Here is a 16,911-nt window from a genome sequence, read left to right as displayed (position 1 = left end):
CTGCAAGACAGGAATGTCAGTGTTCTACCACTGTCAGAGAAGAGCCCGGATCTCAATCCCATTGAGCACGTCTGGGACCTGTTGGATCGGAGGGTGAGGGCTAGGACCATTCCCCCCAGAATTGTCCAGGAACTTGCAGGTGCCTTGGTGGAAGAGTGGGGTAACATCTCACAGCAAAAACTGGCAAATCTGGTGCAGTCCCTGAGGAGGAGATGCACTGCAGTGCTTAATGCAGCTGGTGGCCACACCAGATACTGACTGTTGCTTTTGACCCCCCTTTGTCCAGGGACACATTATTCAATTTCTGTTCGTCACATGTCTGTGGAACTTGATCAGTTTATGTCTCAGTTGTTGAATCTTGTTATGTTCATACAAATATTTACACATGTTAAGTTTGCTGAAAATAAAACGCAGTTGACAGTGGGAGGACGTTTCATTTTTTACTGAGTTGGTTTATTTAACTTTAATTTTAGAAATAAATACTTTTCCACATTCGTTTTGGCCAAATGGCAACTATCCATATATACAGAGTATGCCTACCCCATCACCCTCTTTCTCCCTCTCATCTCCCTTCACTCAGGTAGTCAAACAGAAGGCGTATTCATCACAGACAGCCTGCCCTTTCTCCACTGCAGTGAGAGAGTATTTAGTTTAACCTCCAGGTTTACCCTATAGTCCCTCAGGCAGTGCCAAGAGGAGACATTGCCGCAGTGGCAGCCAAGAGCTCTACCACACACACAACACTCCCTCTTCCTCCTAGTCCAAGCCATCGGTGTGATGCGATGGACATTATGTCATGATGTAATTCTTGTCTCAGCAGCCCAGAAGATGATGCCGTTATGGCAGGAATGCCCAGTCATGACAAACTGACCATGTATTGACCCTGGGATAAACCCAGGCTTGGCATAACACACCTACAGTATGTCAATGCACAAAGGAAGGGTACTGACTGTACATAGTGAATGTTCAGGTAAAAGGTTAGAAGGTTCAATGTCAACATAGAGCTTTTGAATACCCTGGCTCCAAACACTAATCTACGTCAAGCTGGACTAGCGTCCTGTCCAGAGGGTGTACTTGTACATCAAGCTGCCTCATGCTACTGAAACATGAGCTGGACTAGCATCCTGTCCAGAGGGTGTACTTGTACATCAAGCTGCCTCATGCTACAGACACAGGAGCTGGACTAGCATCCTGTCCAGAGGGTGTACTTGTACATCAAGCTGCCTCATGCTACAGACACAGGAGCTGGACTAGCCAGAGGGTCCTCAAACTGCCTCATGCTAGAAACAGGAGCTGGACTAGCATCCTGTCCAGAGGGTGTACTTGTACATCAAGCTGCCTCATGCTACTGAAACAGGAGCTGGACTAGCATCCTGTCCAGAGGGTGTACTTGTACATCAAACTGCCTCATGCTACTGAAACAGGAGCTGGACTAGCGTCCTGTCCAGAGGGTGTACTTGTACATCAAACTGCCTCATGCTACTGAAACAGGAGCTGGACAGGGTAGTACGTCCTGTCCAGAGGGTGTACTTGTACATCAAGCTGCCTCATGCTACTGAAACAGGAGCTGGACTAGCGTCCTGTCCAGAGGGTGTACTTGTACATCAAGCTGCCTCATGCTACTGAAACAGGAGCTGGACTAGTGTCCTGTCCAGAGGGTGTACTTGTACATCAAGCTGCCTCATGCTACTGAAACAGGAGCTGGACTAGCGTCCTGTCCAGAGGGTGTACTTGTACATCAAGCTGCCTCATGCTACTGAAACAGGAGCTGGACTAGCATCCTGTCCAGAGGGTGTACTTGTACATCAAGCTGCCTCATGCTACTGAAACAGGAGCTGACTAGAGAGGGTAGGGGCCTCATGCTACTGAAACAGGAGCTCTAGCGTCCTGTCCAGAGGGTGTACTTCTAGCTCACTGAAAAGGCTTACTGTAATTACTTTTGTATACTGTAAGTCAATAATCTATTCATTGCCACTGGCAGCATATTGTATTGCCTCAGATCTCCTGACAGGCGTAGATTATCTAAGGCTATAGTAGGATCATCCAGATGTAGTGTTTAACTCAAAACCATTATGCCCTTGACATGTCACTGTTTAGTTAGGTGAGTGTTTGACATCTTGTGATCAAAGAGTGGGGCATGAAATCACTTGAATACTTTCATTCACTAATGATGACAACAGGGATACCACCAACGGGTGTAGACTGCTGAACAGAGGTGTACAGCTGGACAGACGACAAGCAGCTACACACACACACACACACACACACACAACTGGGTTACTGGCGCACATTTTAACAAAACACATTCAATGCTGTATTTTTATTGAGCAAGTTTACTTAACCCAACCCATATCTGTTTCTACTCAGCTCTTTGGGACAATGGGCTGCCACACAGCCTCAGTCGGCTACATACACAGTGGCTCCAAGAAAGTCTCTTCTTTTCAAGACAAGCCGTGATAGATAGACTTGAACCAAGTTACACAGTAATAAACACAAATTAGCCCACGAACATTTCTATTAGTTTGGCACTGAAAACGAAACATTTGTTAGCAAATAACACGAGTTTTGTTTACAACTGAACGCCACAACAGCACGTTAGTCAAAAGGGCAAAACTTACCAGAGACTCCACGACAAGACCGAGAACAGAGAAATGCCAGTCATGCAATCCGTTCTCTGCACTATTCACCTGTGCAGACTATGGCGTCATTGTGACCTTTTTAACCTTCGCTAAAATAAAAACGCAGGATTATATATATTAGTTGGTGACGTCCTACAGTCATAAGAACAAGTTGATAAAAACCGGGCATATTGAATTGAAAAGTTGGTTTAGCAGCCTCTTATGGTGGTGGTATGCGGTATGCTATGCTGCAGGCAGAGGTCATTTCTCAATCTCGGCTGCCATCTAGTGGGCAAATACAGTACGTGTCAAATCAGCGCCATTGGTCAGAATACAGTATAGAGTTGACTGGATTACAGATAATACAAGCATGGCTTTCCCCATAAAAATAAAAAGGTGAAATAATAGAAATGTTGAACTATTCTATTGGAGAATTATCTTTGAATTGCAGTTACAGGCTTAACCATCATACAAACGTGTGTATTTCATGGATCTAACCGTTGGAGAAATTGTGCATCTTTATCAGATTCTTGGAATAGGTAGAAATGCTCTCTTAGTCATTGGCACACATTCTTATCTTGTGAACCACTCAAACTTTAAAATATATACCTAATCTAATCATACAATTTCTCCATTTCCTCCAAAATTCCAACCGATCACAGGCTAAAATGGCATAATAGGTTGAAGTTCCATGTAATAACTTTGTTTCTGAGCAGGTTTACATTCTAATAACGTTTTCTGTAACACATACTGGGTGTGGGTGGGCTCCAGGCATAAGCGACATAAACCGCAGGGCCCCCGGCCGCTAGTGTCCTCATCCGACAAAAACAAATACATCATTAGGAACTCCATTTACTGTTGAGTTAGAACAGTGGAATACACACTTCACCAGTTCTAAATCTGGTTGTGCCGCAGCAGATTTTCTCCTGTTAAATCGGTCATTGAAAGTTCCGAGTGGCGCAGCGGTTCTCAGTACGAGCAGCGTCATCACAGATCCTGGTTTGATTCCCTATGGGAGTCCCATAGGACGGCGCACAATTGGCCCAGGGTCGTCCAGGTGTGGCCGTGGTAGGCTGTTATTGTAAATAAGAATTTGTTCTTAACTAACTTGCCTAGTTACATAAAAGTATTTTTAAAACTGACAGTCATTCAAATTAGCCATGTCAGCGAGCAATTTTTAGATTTGGTAAATGAGTCTAGCCAGCTATCTGAATTTGTAGTACTCATGGCCGACTCTGGGTGTGACTTCTTCCACTTCCACATGAAAGCAGAAGCAGAGGCATGCACACGTACACACACGGGCTAATATTTGAGTAACCTAACTATAAAGATGAACGAGGCTCAACGGCAAAATACACTCATACTTTTAAATTGGGCCATTTCGTCTCAAAATGTAAATCTATTTTTTAGAAGACTTTATTTTGTATTTTTTTACTCGCCCTGTGATATGAGCTGATCCCCTTCCGAAGTTTACATTTAAAATGGTTAGGATTTAGGGTAGGAACGTCCCAAAGATCTCGTATAGCACTGGTCGCTGCTTGAGCTCCACCGTATCATCGCTCAGTGATGTGCGCAGGCGCCGTTGGGAGGTAATGGACGCGTTCGAGAGGATCAAAATCGCAATGTATCATGGGTAAATTTTGAATGAATGATCTACAATTAGTGAGTCATTATTTATGATGGAACGTGATTTGTAGATAGTTCAAACCGCAGTCGCCTGCAGTCATTTTGATGCTCTCGAATACGGCCAATACTTGCCAATAAGATCCGTGTTGTTGTGTTTCCACTAGATAGCACAGCCACAAAGTTGTGTCGTGAAAATGTATGAAAACAAACATGAGAATGTTGGTCTTCATTCAAGGTTATGGTTAGGCATAATGTTCGCAGCGTGGTTAAAGTTACGGTTAAGGTCAAGTTTAAAATACATTTTTAAGAAGATAAATTGTAGAAATAGGCGGGGTTTATGCGTTTGTGGCTGGGGTAACTAGTGATGACTGTGTTGTCATAATCACCCATCCGTACCCGAGTGGGTGCAGGGTGATTCTCCTATTGTACAGAATAGGACAGGGGAACCATGGCATACTTGCGAGGCGCCCCATCTAATATCCAACGCACAGAGAATATGAATTCTGCGCGATTTTTGTGCTGAGCCAAGATCCTATATTTTCAAAACACAAAACCAGGACCTCGGATTATTTCTACACGCACCATTTTGATCGAAGAGGTCCATGATGGAGCACATCCGAACGCCAAAGGTAAACCAACCCTACATTTTAATTTCCATCCTATTCTTTGAGTTTAGTTAATCCTGTTCCTAAATGAAACCGCATTTCAGTTGCGTCTTCGAAAGATGTGACAACGTTGCTGATTCGTGCCATCCCCTTTCTCATGTATCCAACATTCAGGGTTCCTGAAAATATAACAATTATTCTCTCCGCAATGTATTTAGCTGGTTAAACCGTTGCAAAAATGAACACTCAAAAACATAGCTCATATGATGGCATGCCTGTAAATCTTGACATTAGAATTTGCACAATCCGTTTCATTCTTGTCCTGGCTTCTTGATGTTTATTCTCGTCTACCGCGGGCACGTCTCCGCTGTGGATTCTAGCATAAAGGCAATAGGCCTCAATAAGGACACATTGTTACAGAATCCTGCGGTAGGTTACTTCTATTAAACAGTTATAACATTCCAGAATCTCTGACATTCATATCTACAACGACAACATGTGTAAACATTGAGTTCTATAATAACCTTGTTTTTATGAGAAGATATGCCTCCACCAATACAGTCAATCACACACATTCAGTACATTGTAGCCTATAGATATGATTACATTCTGTGTTGACCCCATTTATACGTTTGTGTGTGTGTGTGTGTTTTTGTGTTTGTGGCCCTATAGGTGGAGAATGTCCGCCTGATTGACCGTACGGCCCCTAGGAAAGCCATGGTGGGAACGCTGTACCTCTCTGCCACACACACCATCTTCGTGGAGAACAACCCAGAGACACGCAGAGAGACTTGGGTAGGAGCTAGGAAGTGATACCGGTTGTTTCAACAGACCCCATTCTGACACGAGACCTATCACAAGTCGTCTGGCCTGACACTGTTCTGACACAACTCCCCCTATCTACCCTGTGTGTGGCTTCCTTCCTGCCTTCTCAGAAAGATAGTATTGATTTGCTCCGGCACTTTGGAGACTCACCTCAAGTCAATGGACCTCATCCAATACATTTCCTCTTTAATGGATATCTCCTTCATACACATGATGTGAGATTTGTCGGTGTATTTAGACCTTCTGAAGTGAACAGGAGTGGAACCCTTTTCTCAGGGCCGGATTCCAGAACAGGCACAGATGGTTGGGGCCCCCCTGGAGGTCGTGGGCCCCCAGATAGCATATGATAGCAACATTTGTGGAATTACAGGAAATCAGCTTTAAAATCTTCTAAATTGTCTCTCAGCCTCATGAAAAAATGTGTAGAGTAGCAGGAAATTAGCTTTAAAACTAAAAAACTAATTCTCAGCCTCATAATGTGGACAAAAGCATGATGAGCTATAAAATAGCACATTTTCTTCCCAGCCTCATGCCAACAAAGTGTAGAAATGCAGGAAATTTGCTTTAAAACTGCAACATGTTCTCTTATCCCCATAAAAATGATAGTTTAGTAAAAATGTAATTTGTCAGTTATTAAATGCATTGCTTATCATAACACTAAACTAATAGGTATGTAGTAATGTCTGCTGTCCATTATTGACAGACGACTGCTGCGGTTGAGTAATCTGAGTGAAAAGTATTATTATTATTATTTTTTTAAACGTGCCTACCCTTCCACTTCCAGAATTGTTATATTTTCAATTTAGCAATAGATGCCACTGTGACAGCCAGCCCCCTTACCATTGGCCCTAACCCTTGGATATTTGCATATCTGAGGGATCTGGATAGGTATCAGCAGTATAGTGGTAGAGCTTCCACCATATTGCCATCCCCTTACAGATCTGCAAATGTCAAAGGGTTAGTTGTTTCCAAGGGGAGGGGAGTGAATTGGGACCGTCTGTGAGTTCTCGGTTGTCATTGACAGGTGCTCCACAGCATGGTGGCCAGTGTGGAGCGGCCGCCAACCACCCCTTCAGGAAGCCACCTGGTTGTCCACACTAAGAACTTCCAGGTGGTTCAGCTGCTCATCCCCCAGGAGAGGGACGCCATGGATGTCCAGGCCTCGCTTGCACGCCTCTCTCGCCCAGGTGAGAGAGACTATCACCTTTCAGAACCCATTCACCTGGGTCCTGTTCAGTAGGGACACAACTCTTTGAACTGGAATGGAACAAGGAGGTACTGCCAGGAATATACCACCTGGCCACTGCTGGTTTGCCCCTGAAGTTAAGCAGGGTTGGTCCTGGATGGGAGACCAGATGCTGCTAGAAGTGGTATTGGAGGGCCAGTAGGAGGCACTTTTTCCTCTGGTAAAAAATAATAAAAAAAATATATATATATAAAGTAGGAGGCACTTTTTCCTCTGGTAAAACATAAATAAATAAATAAAATAAAATAAAAAAATATATATATATGAGTAGGAGGCACTTTTTCCTATATATATATATATACAGTAGGAGGCACTTTTTCCTCTGGTAAAAAATAATTTAAAAAAATATATATATATATAGTAGGAGGCACTGTATTGTGTTATCATACGATAAGTCATATTGTGTCGTGGTTACATGAATCTGAATCATTTATTGTGTAGTGGTTAAATGAATCTGAATCATTTATTGTGTCGTGGTTAAATGAATCTGAATCATTTATTGTGTAGTGGTTAAATGAATCTGAATAATTTATTGTGTCGTGGTTAAATGAATCTGAATCATTTATTGTGTAGTGGTTAAATGAATCTGAATCATTTATTGTGTAGTGGTTAAATTAATCTGAATCATTTATTGTGTCGTGGTTAAATGAATCTGAATCATTTATTGTGTAGTGGTTAAATGAATCTGAATCATTTATTGTGTAGTGGTTAAATGAATCTGTATCATTTATTGTGTCGTGGTTAAATTAATCTGTATAATTTATTGTGTAGTGGTTAAATTAATCAGAATCATTTATTGTGTCGTGGTTAAATGAATCTGTATCATTTATTGTGTCGTGGTTACATGAATCTGAATAATTTATTGTGTCGTGGTTAAATGAATCTGAATCATTTATTGTGTAGTGGTTAAATGAATCTGAATCATCGTATGATCCTTTGATAGACTGCTGTATTGTTTCTCTGTTGTCCACAAGAGATTTACTGTGAGCTCTACTGCTCGTCCTTCAATACGATCCCAAAATGATTTTAGCTGATTTTAACATGATTAATGATCAAATATGATCATTTGTTTCTTTCTAGAGAAATATAGCGAGCTCTACTGCTTGTCCATCAATCCCAACGCTAACAAGGAGGAGAGGGAGGAGTCCTGGAGTTTCCTAGACCTGCAGGCGGACTACAGACGCATGGGCGTGCCCAACAACCTCTGGGTCAGCACGCCAGCCAACAGCGAGTACAGGGTTAGTAGTATTACTGTCCTCTTCTGGTTTTAACCACTATAGTCCTAATCAGATAGTGAGTACAGGGTTAGTACAGTCCTCCTCTGATTTTAACCACTATAGTCCTAATCAGATATTGAGTACAGGATTAGTACAGTCCTCTTCTGATTTTAACCACTATAGTCCTAATCAGATATTGAGTAGAGGGTTAGTACAGTCCTCCTCTGATTTTAACCACTATAGTCCTAATCAGTGAGTACCAGTCTCCTCTGATTTTAACCACTATAGTCCTAATCAGATATTGAGTACAGGGTTAGTACAGTCCTCTTCTGATTTTAACCACTATAGTCCTAATCAGATATTGAGTACAGGGTTAGTACAGTCCTCTTCTGATTTTAACCACTATCGTCCTAATCAGATAGTGAGTAGAGGGTTAGTACAGTCCTCTTCTGATTTTAACCACTATCGTCCTAATCAGATAGTGAGTAGAGGGTTAGTACAGTCCTCCTCTGATTTTAACCACTATCGTCCTAATCAGATAGTGAGTAGAGGGTTAGTACAGTCCTCTTCTGATTTTAACCACTATAGTCCTAATCAGATAGTGAGTAGAGGGTTAGTACAGTCCTCTGTTGATTTTTCTGGTTTTGATAGAGTATTGAGTTAGTTATAGTCCTGATCTGATGTTGAGTACTGGGGTTGTTCAGTCTGGGTCTGATATTGAGTATTGGGTTAGTAGCAGAGGTTGGAACTGAAATAATTTTCCAATTGTTTCGTTCTGAACAGAATAGAAAATTAATAGTTTCATTCCACTGTTCCGGCCAGCAAAATAACGTTCTCAACCGGTTCCAAGCCAAACCAAGAACCCGTTTATATCGTTCCTTTGTGTTCCTTTTTTAACCTGTGAAATCAACCGTTTTTAACAGTTAGCTCATACAATTACTTCGCCAATCAGTGTGGATAGAGTAGGCAAGCTAGTTGTTTACATGCATGATGGACAGACAAGTGTAGCCTATGGCGCAACATGCTACTGACATGTTGTGGGTGCCGAGAGCGAGAGAGGGTTGAGGAGGAGGAGGAGCGAAGTTATGACTTGCATTATCTGAATTATCCACAGAATTATACCTAGGAGGAGCAGCTTCTATGGAGGAACTTTGAATGTTCTTTGAGCTAGCTAGCTAACAAGCTTGTGTGTGCAGTGCGGCACCAGAATTATAAACATCTTACTATGTTGCAGTTAATAAATCCAACGTGACACGTGATAACTAGCCTTAAATTATCAGCATTGAAAAAGTTCATCCATTCTTCTCTAGCCAATTAAAAATCTCTCTCCCCATCTTCTGAATCAAGCTTGCAACGTCAATACAGTAGCCTATGCTTTGTAGGGTGGAGTTAGCCAAACAAGCACACGCAAAGGCAAAGATTTTCAGTTTGCAGACAGACACTGGACTACGTTTGAGTGACAGAGTAAGGGCTTTAACATAGGCGTTTTGTTGTGGGACTAGAAAGAAAAAAAATGCCTGGAAACGGAAAAGAACGTTATTAACCGGTTCTGTTCTGGAACAGTTGGGTTCATTTTTGTTCTAGGTTCCGTTTCTGTTCCTTGACATTTTTTGCTCTTTTCCGGTTTTCTGTTCTGTGAACCGGTTCCAACCACTGGTTAGTAGTATAGTCCTCCTCTTCTAAAGACTTTCTCTTTCTGCCTGCAGGTGTGTGATACGTACCCATCAGAGCTGTTTGTGCCAAAGTCGGCCACACCTCCAGTCATCGTGGGGAGCTCTAAGTTCCGGAGCCGAGGGCGTTTACCTGTCCTGACGTACTTCCACCAGGATACCCTAGTGAGTGGATGGGGCATACTATCTGGGTCAATGGTGTGGGGTGACTCTGGAGAACAGTTGTTTTATGTTTGTTTAATTTAGGTGATTCGTCATGTTTAATTCTTATACCTGAACCAGTCACGGGTCGGAATATTGTGTTTTCTGTTTAAAAATGACTTTCATGACTGTTTAAATGTGGGCTTTCGCTTGGCATGCCAAGACACACGCGGGATACTAACACTGTATGAGTAGTGTTAAAATCTGAGCTGGATGTCATCACCAGTCACTTCAGCGTCTGACCCCTTCTTCTCCCAGGCTGCTATCTGCCGCTGTAGTCAGCCCCTGTCCGGCTTCAGCGCTCGCTCCCAGGAGGATGAACAAATGCTGGAGGCCATCATGAAGTCCAACCCGGGCAGCGACTACATCTACGTGGTGGACACCAGGCCAAAGGTCAGAGGTCACCATAGATATACCCCGGGGTCAGGAAGTGTTGATATACTGTAACCTAGAGGTCAAGAGCGTTGGGCCAGTAACCGAAAGGCCCCTGGTGCGAATCCACAAGCCAACTAGGTGAAAAGTCTATTGACGTGCCCTTGAGCGAGACGTAACCCTAATGGCTCCTGTAAGTCGCTCTGGAGAAGAGCGTCTGTTAATATAGACTAAAATGTAACATGTAATGATGTCGTCAGCAGTACGTATTTGACTGTATTGTGTTATAATGATGATCATCTCTCTCCAGTTGAACGCGATGGCCAACCGGGCGGCTGGAAAAGGCTATGAGAACGAGGACCACTACGCCAACATCAAACTGCAGTTCATCGGCATCGAGAACATCCACGTGATGAGGAACAGCCAGCAGAAGATCATTGACGGTAATGAGTTCCTCTTTCCCTTCCAACCACGGCCGACGTTCTACTGAACGTCAGTCAGTATTCCTACGCAGTTCACGCACATAGTTGTCAGGTTCATGCATTCCTTTGGGTTGGCTTGTGAATGTCCCACATTGTATGTGTGTATGCATGACTGACCTCTCTTCCTGTGTTGACCCTATAGTGGGTGAGCTCAAGACTCCCTCCATGGGTGACTTCCTGTGGGGGCTGGAGAGCTCCGGTTGGCTGAAGCACATCAAAGCCGTGCTGGACGCAGGCGTCTTCATCGCCAAGGTGATACACACTGGGCAGGGCGTGCGAGAACACACACACACACAATGGGTATACATTTCAATAATGTCATACTGCGATGTGTGTGTAGGCGGTTGCGGAGGAGGGTATCAGTGTGGTGGTCCACTGTTCGGACGGTTGGGACAGGACGGCCCAGGCCTGCTCTGTAGCCAGTGTTCTCCTGGAGCCTTACTACAGGACTATGAAGGGACTCATGGTAAGTCTTTAGCATCCGTTCATCACACACTATCTACAGTCTACGTCATGGCACGTACAGACCCTCTTCTACTGTGATCCAATCCAGAGAGAGAGTTAACACACGTGGGGCCAGTTGTCCGGACCGTGGCGTCTCCGTGAAGTATGTGCTTTAGTCCAGGACTAGACATGGTCTTGGTCTGGGAAACTGGCCCGTCGGGTGAAAGAAAGACTTCATCTCTTCTTCCTGTCTTTTATCTTTTAGCTGCTAATCGAGAGGGACTGGGTGTCGTTCGGTCACAAGTTTTCACACAGGTCAGTCCGTCCCACACGTTTGTCTAAGAACCCAACTCCTAACTCTACCGTTTGGTAGAATGAAGGTCCCTGCATGCATTTTACCTTCTCAAGTAGAGTCCTTCATCAGAACGAGAAGTGCATTTGTCACAGACAACATACAGCATGTCCGACCTACGAACCGTGTCCGCCGCCAGCGCTTTCAGATCCTCTTGCCACGTGTTCCCGCCATGCGTGCTGCGCTCAGGTCAGATCATAACCCCTGTGAAACTCAGCCGCTTTAGCAGCGACTGTCTGTCTCAGGTTTCGGGTTTCAGGATTGGTGAAGTAGAGTTATTCCACATCTTTGAGGTGTTCCACTCCAGTCTGTGCATGCTTTCTTATCAGCTGAAGTCATTGGCTATATTAAAAAGGCACCTGACCTTGATGCAGTTGCCTAGATGCATTACTGTTTAACCAGTGGGGTATAAAATTGCCATGACAACGCCCCAGGATGACCTATTTGTTCTGTGGTGGTAATTCAACACCAGGGACACCTGACGCCAGTCTTAAAATGAATCACTCTTTATTATCAGCAAGCTGGAGAGCTTACAACAAACTCTGCACACCGTACAGGTCTATTAGAAGCTCCGCTGGGGCGGTCCCAGCAGTTGTCTAATAAACGGCTATACACAGACAAGTTATATTTGCATGATTTAGCATAATTACCTCATCACTACCAGTGATTGAGCTGAGCAATACCTCAGCTCAGCTGTGACTGAGCAATACCTCACGAGGCTCTCTGTCTCTGCGATACCTCGGTTGTTCCCATAGCAATATTCTGGGCATACTGCCAAGTTGAGGAACAGTGATAGTGAGGATTCCTCCATACACGATCAGTCAGTCACATGCATGAACCTTTCTAGTTAGTTATTAGAAAGTAGCATTGAGTCGATGCATAACACTTCCCTCATCGTTCTTTAAATCTGCTTAAAAAAAGCAATCAGCAGTTAAAAAATATAAGCTTATTTTACTCCAACGTTTGTAAACAAAGAAAATGTAAACAAACACTATGTAGCCTCCAAACATGGTTAAAACTATAATTTTGTGATCAAGGACGGTCATTCCTCGCATCCATAGCTCTGTCTATGAATTTGAGAGGGGTTACATCCCTCAGCTTTTCACCAAACCAGCAGGGAGACCGCTTTGTTGTTGTTTCTACTGCTGATTGCCACTTTAAACCCCTTATGAAAGTGTTTTAAGCCGCAGTCTTTCCTTCTCTGCAGGTACAACCATCTGGAAGGTGATCCTAAGGAGGTGTCCCCGGTGATAGACCAGTTCCTGGAGTGTGTGGCAGCTGTCAGAACAGTTCCCCTGTGCCTTCGAGTTCAACGAGCGCTTCCTGGTTCAGCTGCACAGACACGTCTACTCCTGCCAGTACGGCAACTTCCTGGGCAACAGCCAGAAGGAGAGGAGGGACATGGGGTGAGACTGAGGGCGCCAATGTGACGGAGGTAGTTCAGTGAACCGTGCTTGTGTTACACCAATAACCTTGCCTGAGGCGTGAATACTTGTGTTACACCAATAACCTTGCCTGAGGCGTGAATACTTGTGTTACACCAATAACCTTGCCTGAGGCGTGAATACTTGTGTTACACCAATAACCTTGCCTGAGGCGTGAATACTTGTGTTACACCAATAACCTTGCCTGAGGCGTGAATACTTGTGTTACACCAATAACCTTGCCTGAGGTGTGAATACTTGTGTTACACCAATAACCTTGCCTGAGGCGTGAATACTTGTGTTACACCAATAACCTTGCCTGAGGCGTGAATACTTGTGTTACACCAATAACCTTGCCTGAGGCGTGAATACTTGTGTTACACCAATAACCTTGCCTGAGGCGTGAATACTTGTGTTACACCAATAACCTTGCCTGAGGCGTGAATACTTGTTACACCAATAACCTTGCCTGAGGCGTGAATACTTGTGTTACACCAATAACCTTGCCTGAGGCGTGAATACTTGTGTTACACCAATAACCTTGCCTGAGGCGTGAATACTTGTGTTACACCAATAACCTTGCCTGAGGCGTGAATACTTGTGTTACACCAATAACCTTGCCTGAGGCGTGAATACTTGTGTTAGCTCAGCGGGCTAACAACCTTGTGGTTCATAAGGCCGCTACAATCCCATTCCATGCAGGTCTCTGCCTTTCTTACAGCAAGCTCTTCTGTACTGTAACCCCTCTCATGTATCACATCTGGTGTGGTTTTCTCCAACGTTGGTCAGGTTGCGTGAGAGGACTCACTCCCTGTGGCCCCAGCTGTGGAAGGACAGGGCACAGTACGCCAACCCCTTGTACAGGGCTGACCACACCCAGACTCAGGGGATGCTACGGCCAAACACCACCCCCTACTGCTTCAAGTGAGTTACTGCACCCTCTCAGTCGACTCACTGTGAAAACGAGTGAAAAAACTAGTACTGGGACACTGAATGGTTTTTATTTACTTTGTGTCTTTGGGTACATCTGAGTTGAAGGGTCGTGGGTTAAAACCCATCAGATGGAAGCCTGTTGTAGAAAGCACTTTACTTTGTAGTACAGTTTAGATCTGGAGGGTTTGTTCAATAGTTGTATTACGGTTTGGATCCAGAGTGTTTGTTCAATAGTTGTAGTACAGTGTATCTTGTCTCCAAGGATGTGGAAGGGCATGTATAACCGTGTGGAGAAGAGCTCTCCCCCGCGCCAGACGCCCACCGACTTACTGACAGCCGTCAGGGAGGAGACTCAGCAGCTGGAGGAGGAGCTGACCAATCACCAGGAGGTAGCACCGGGAGGGACGGCCCAACCGGGCACCAAACAAGGCATACAGACACGCTTGCGTAACGCTCCCAATGAACGCTGCTCTTTAAGGCCAATTTACAAGTTTATCAACGTATCATTATTAATTACTATTAACTAGTTTATTCTGTTTTAACAACTATATCGTTGGGGTTTTACAGGGGAGGGGCAAACACCATCAAGTCAAAGAAAATGTGTCTGAGGGGCGTTCAACAGGAGGGTTTCTGTTACATGTACAGTAGTCTGCTAGTAGTCTATAGACATAGTGATTCATTCATATTCTATCCCAGACTTACCAGTAACACTTGTCTTTTCATCTGTTCATCTTCCAGAGGATTGCAGTCCTGACAAAAGCAGATCAAACTAAGGGTAATGCGGGTCAGAGGAAGATCAACAAAGTGTGTGAGGAAGAATGCAGGCCAGGCGGACTGGCTCCTCCCACTGGAGATGGCCCCTTCACTAGCCCCCCTCAGGGCTATTCTCCCTCCCAGGGGGGGCCCCCGGGCTCGGCTATGACCCTGCCCTTGGGGCCCCCCAAGGGTCCTGGCCCTGACTCAGACGGCCTCTCCTCGGCTTGCAGCGACATGGAATCGGGCGTGGCCGACCTCAGCAGCCGCTCCTCCAGCGGCGGCGACGACAACAAGGACCCCGAAGAGGCAGTCTACTGCACGGCCTGAGTGAAAATGGAGATCAATGAGGGGCTTGTCGGAGGGGGGGGTTGCCTTGTTGACGAAGGCACTTTGCATTGACAATTGAATATCACAGAGGTCTCTGTTTTGACGGGGCCAATTGGACTGGATTTTACTTGTGATTCTTTTGTTTTGTTTTCTGTGTAGTTAGTATCGGTGCACAACGTGAGCACCTGCCGGGTATTGTGGTAACACTGGGTAGCCGTAGTGGATGTTTGAAGCCCATACTAGTGTAAAATGTGAACAAAAATATTCCAGGAACAAACGTTTACTGCAAAGGCAAAATACTGGTGTGCAATATTTTGTCTTAAGTTATTATGTTGAGTTACAATGTACTACTGTACAACTTTTTAAAACAGGAAAAAAACTAAATGTACATTTGTTTGTACTTTCCTTCAGACCAATGCATTACATTGGTCGCACCAAGTAGGACTACCCCTCCGAAATCTATTTGTCCCTTCTGAAGTCTGAACAAGCATAGAGGCTACAATGTTTCCCAGTGGTATATCATGGTCGTGATCAGGAGGCAAAAAAAAAAATCAAACTATTAAACGTTTCACTACGTTCTACACTTATGAACACGACCCAGATAACACTGTCAAACACAGCACCTGTTCTTGGTACATTTATCACCACCCAGTCTAGTTATGTTTACTGTCTCGTTCCAATAACCTGCCTTCTTACACAAATGAAGAAACACCGCACTTCTCAACTAGCCTGGATGAACAGAAATGTCTGCGTTGCCATGACTAGGCTTTTATTTGGTCTTGAAATGAAGTGAACGTTGCTGCTTATTAGTAATGAATCGAGAGACATACTCTTTCCTTTGGAAAGCCCATTGAACTGCGGTAACCTTTTCAGATGGTTATTCCCATTGCTGTGTATATTTAACTGTGTATACGAGTGCAGTCACTAGCGATGTAGTATGAACACTTAGGACACATTAGAAACGTTCCAATATCAACACCAGAGCACCACTTAGAATACATGGCCAACACATTGGTTCAATCTGAATGGGATGTGGATATTAGACCTCAAAATCTCTTTGTGATAGGTAGCATTAGCTAGCCTGTGTGCCATTCTGTTTCTGTCCTCTTGCCAACGGCCTACAGACGGGTTAGCTGACAACAGCACGAAAAGATGTGTGTGTGCGCTTCAAAGGGGCAGAAAGCCGGTGTTGTTAAGGTTCTGGATGGACAGATCACTAGCAACAATGACAAACTGCCATGTGGAGGGTTCACAGGTGGCTCTTTTCATCTTGTTCTTGATGCCATGTCTTGTTTTGATCTATGCTAATATGGCTAACATTTGCTAGCTAGCTAACCAACAACTGTAACAATGTATTTGAGAGACAAATACTCATTGTGGAACTTTATGTTTTCAATAAACATTGGAGACTAAATATAGTTTACATGTTATCAACAATCTAAGCCAACCACGTCTGTTTTGCCCCATATTTGCGCACGTGTCGGTTTTGTTGCTAAACAACCAACCCGTCTATGGAATGGTCATGGCTTGACAATGAGCAATGGAGTTGGAAAGAGCACAAACAGATCTGGGACCAGGTTAATAAGTATTAAACTGTTGAGAAACCACTTGTATGGTCAACCTGGGAAAACAACATGGCTGAATCCAATGGATCTCCTTTCCACTGTGGTATTTAGTGTTTACTGTATAAGTTGTAAATGACCTGAAATAAACTATTCACTGTCAAAGGGAAATTACATTTGATGTGCTGGTTTAAAACACATTTTACAGAACGGGATAGAGTGTACATGAGGTTATGAACATGACTGCATTT

General features: G+C 44.1%; 2 protein-coding genes across 2 annotated transcripts in view; one reads left to right on the top strand and one right to left on the bottom strand.

Annotated features, from left to right (window-relative positions):
* mtus1b (microtubule associated tumor suppressor 1b) overlaps positions 1–2,867 on the bottom strand; it is a 97,009-nt gene extending 94,142 nt beyond the window's left edge. Inside the window, exon 1 of the transcript XR_008121110.1 lies at positions 2,619–2,867. The gene's annotated coding sequence lies outside the window, so the exon portion shown is untranslated. The remainder of the gene's footprint in view (positions 1–2,618) is intronic.
* A 1,334-nt stretch (positions 2,868–4,201) lies between these two features.
* On the top strand, positions 4,202–16,831 carry LOC118374438 (myotubularin-related protein 7). The gene is given in 15 exon segments (XM_052510459.1): positions 4,202–4,873; positions 5,522–5,644; positions 6,699–6,861; positions 8,001–8,158; positions 9,844–9,972; positions 10,267–10,401; positions 10,691–10,823; positions 11,005–11,114; positions 11,203–11,328; positions 11,572–11,621; positions 12,866–12,928; positions 12,930–13,064; positions 13,872–14,006; positions 14,278–14,404; positions 14,754–16,831. Coding segments are annotated over 15 exon segments (1,959 nt in total). The 5' UTR covers positions 4,202–4,846; the 3' UTR covers positions 15,099–16,831.
* The last annotated feature ends 80 nt before the right edge of the window (positions 16,832–16,911 follow it).

Source organism: Oncorhynchus keta, unplaced genomic scaffold (genome assembly GCF_023373465.1).
Source record: "Oncorhynchus keta strain PuntledgeMale-10-30-2019 unplaced genomic scaffold, Oket_V2 Un_contig_5685_pilon_pilon, whole genome shotgun sequence".
Lineage (NCBI taxonomy): Eukaryota > Metazoa > Chordata > Actinopteri > Salmoniformes > Salmonidae > Oncorhynchus > Oncorhynchus keta.
The sequence above is the reverse complement of the archived record's forward strand: the minus strand, read 5'-3'. Positions and strand labels throughout refer to the sequence as shown.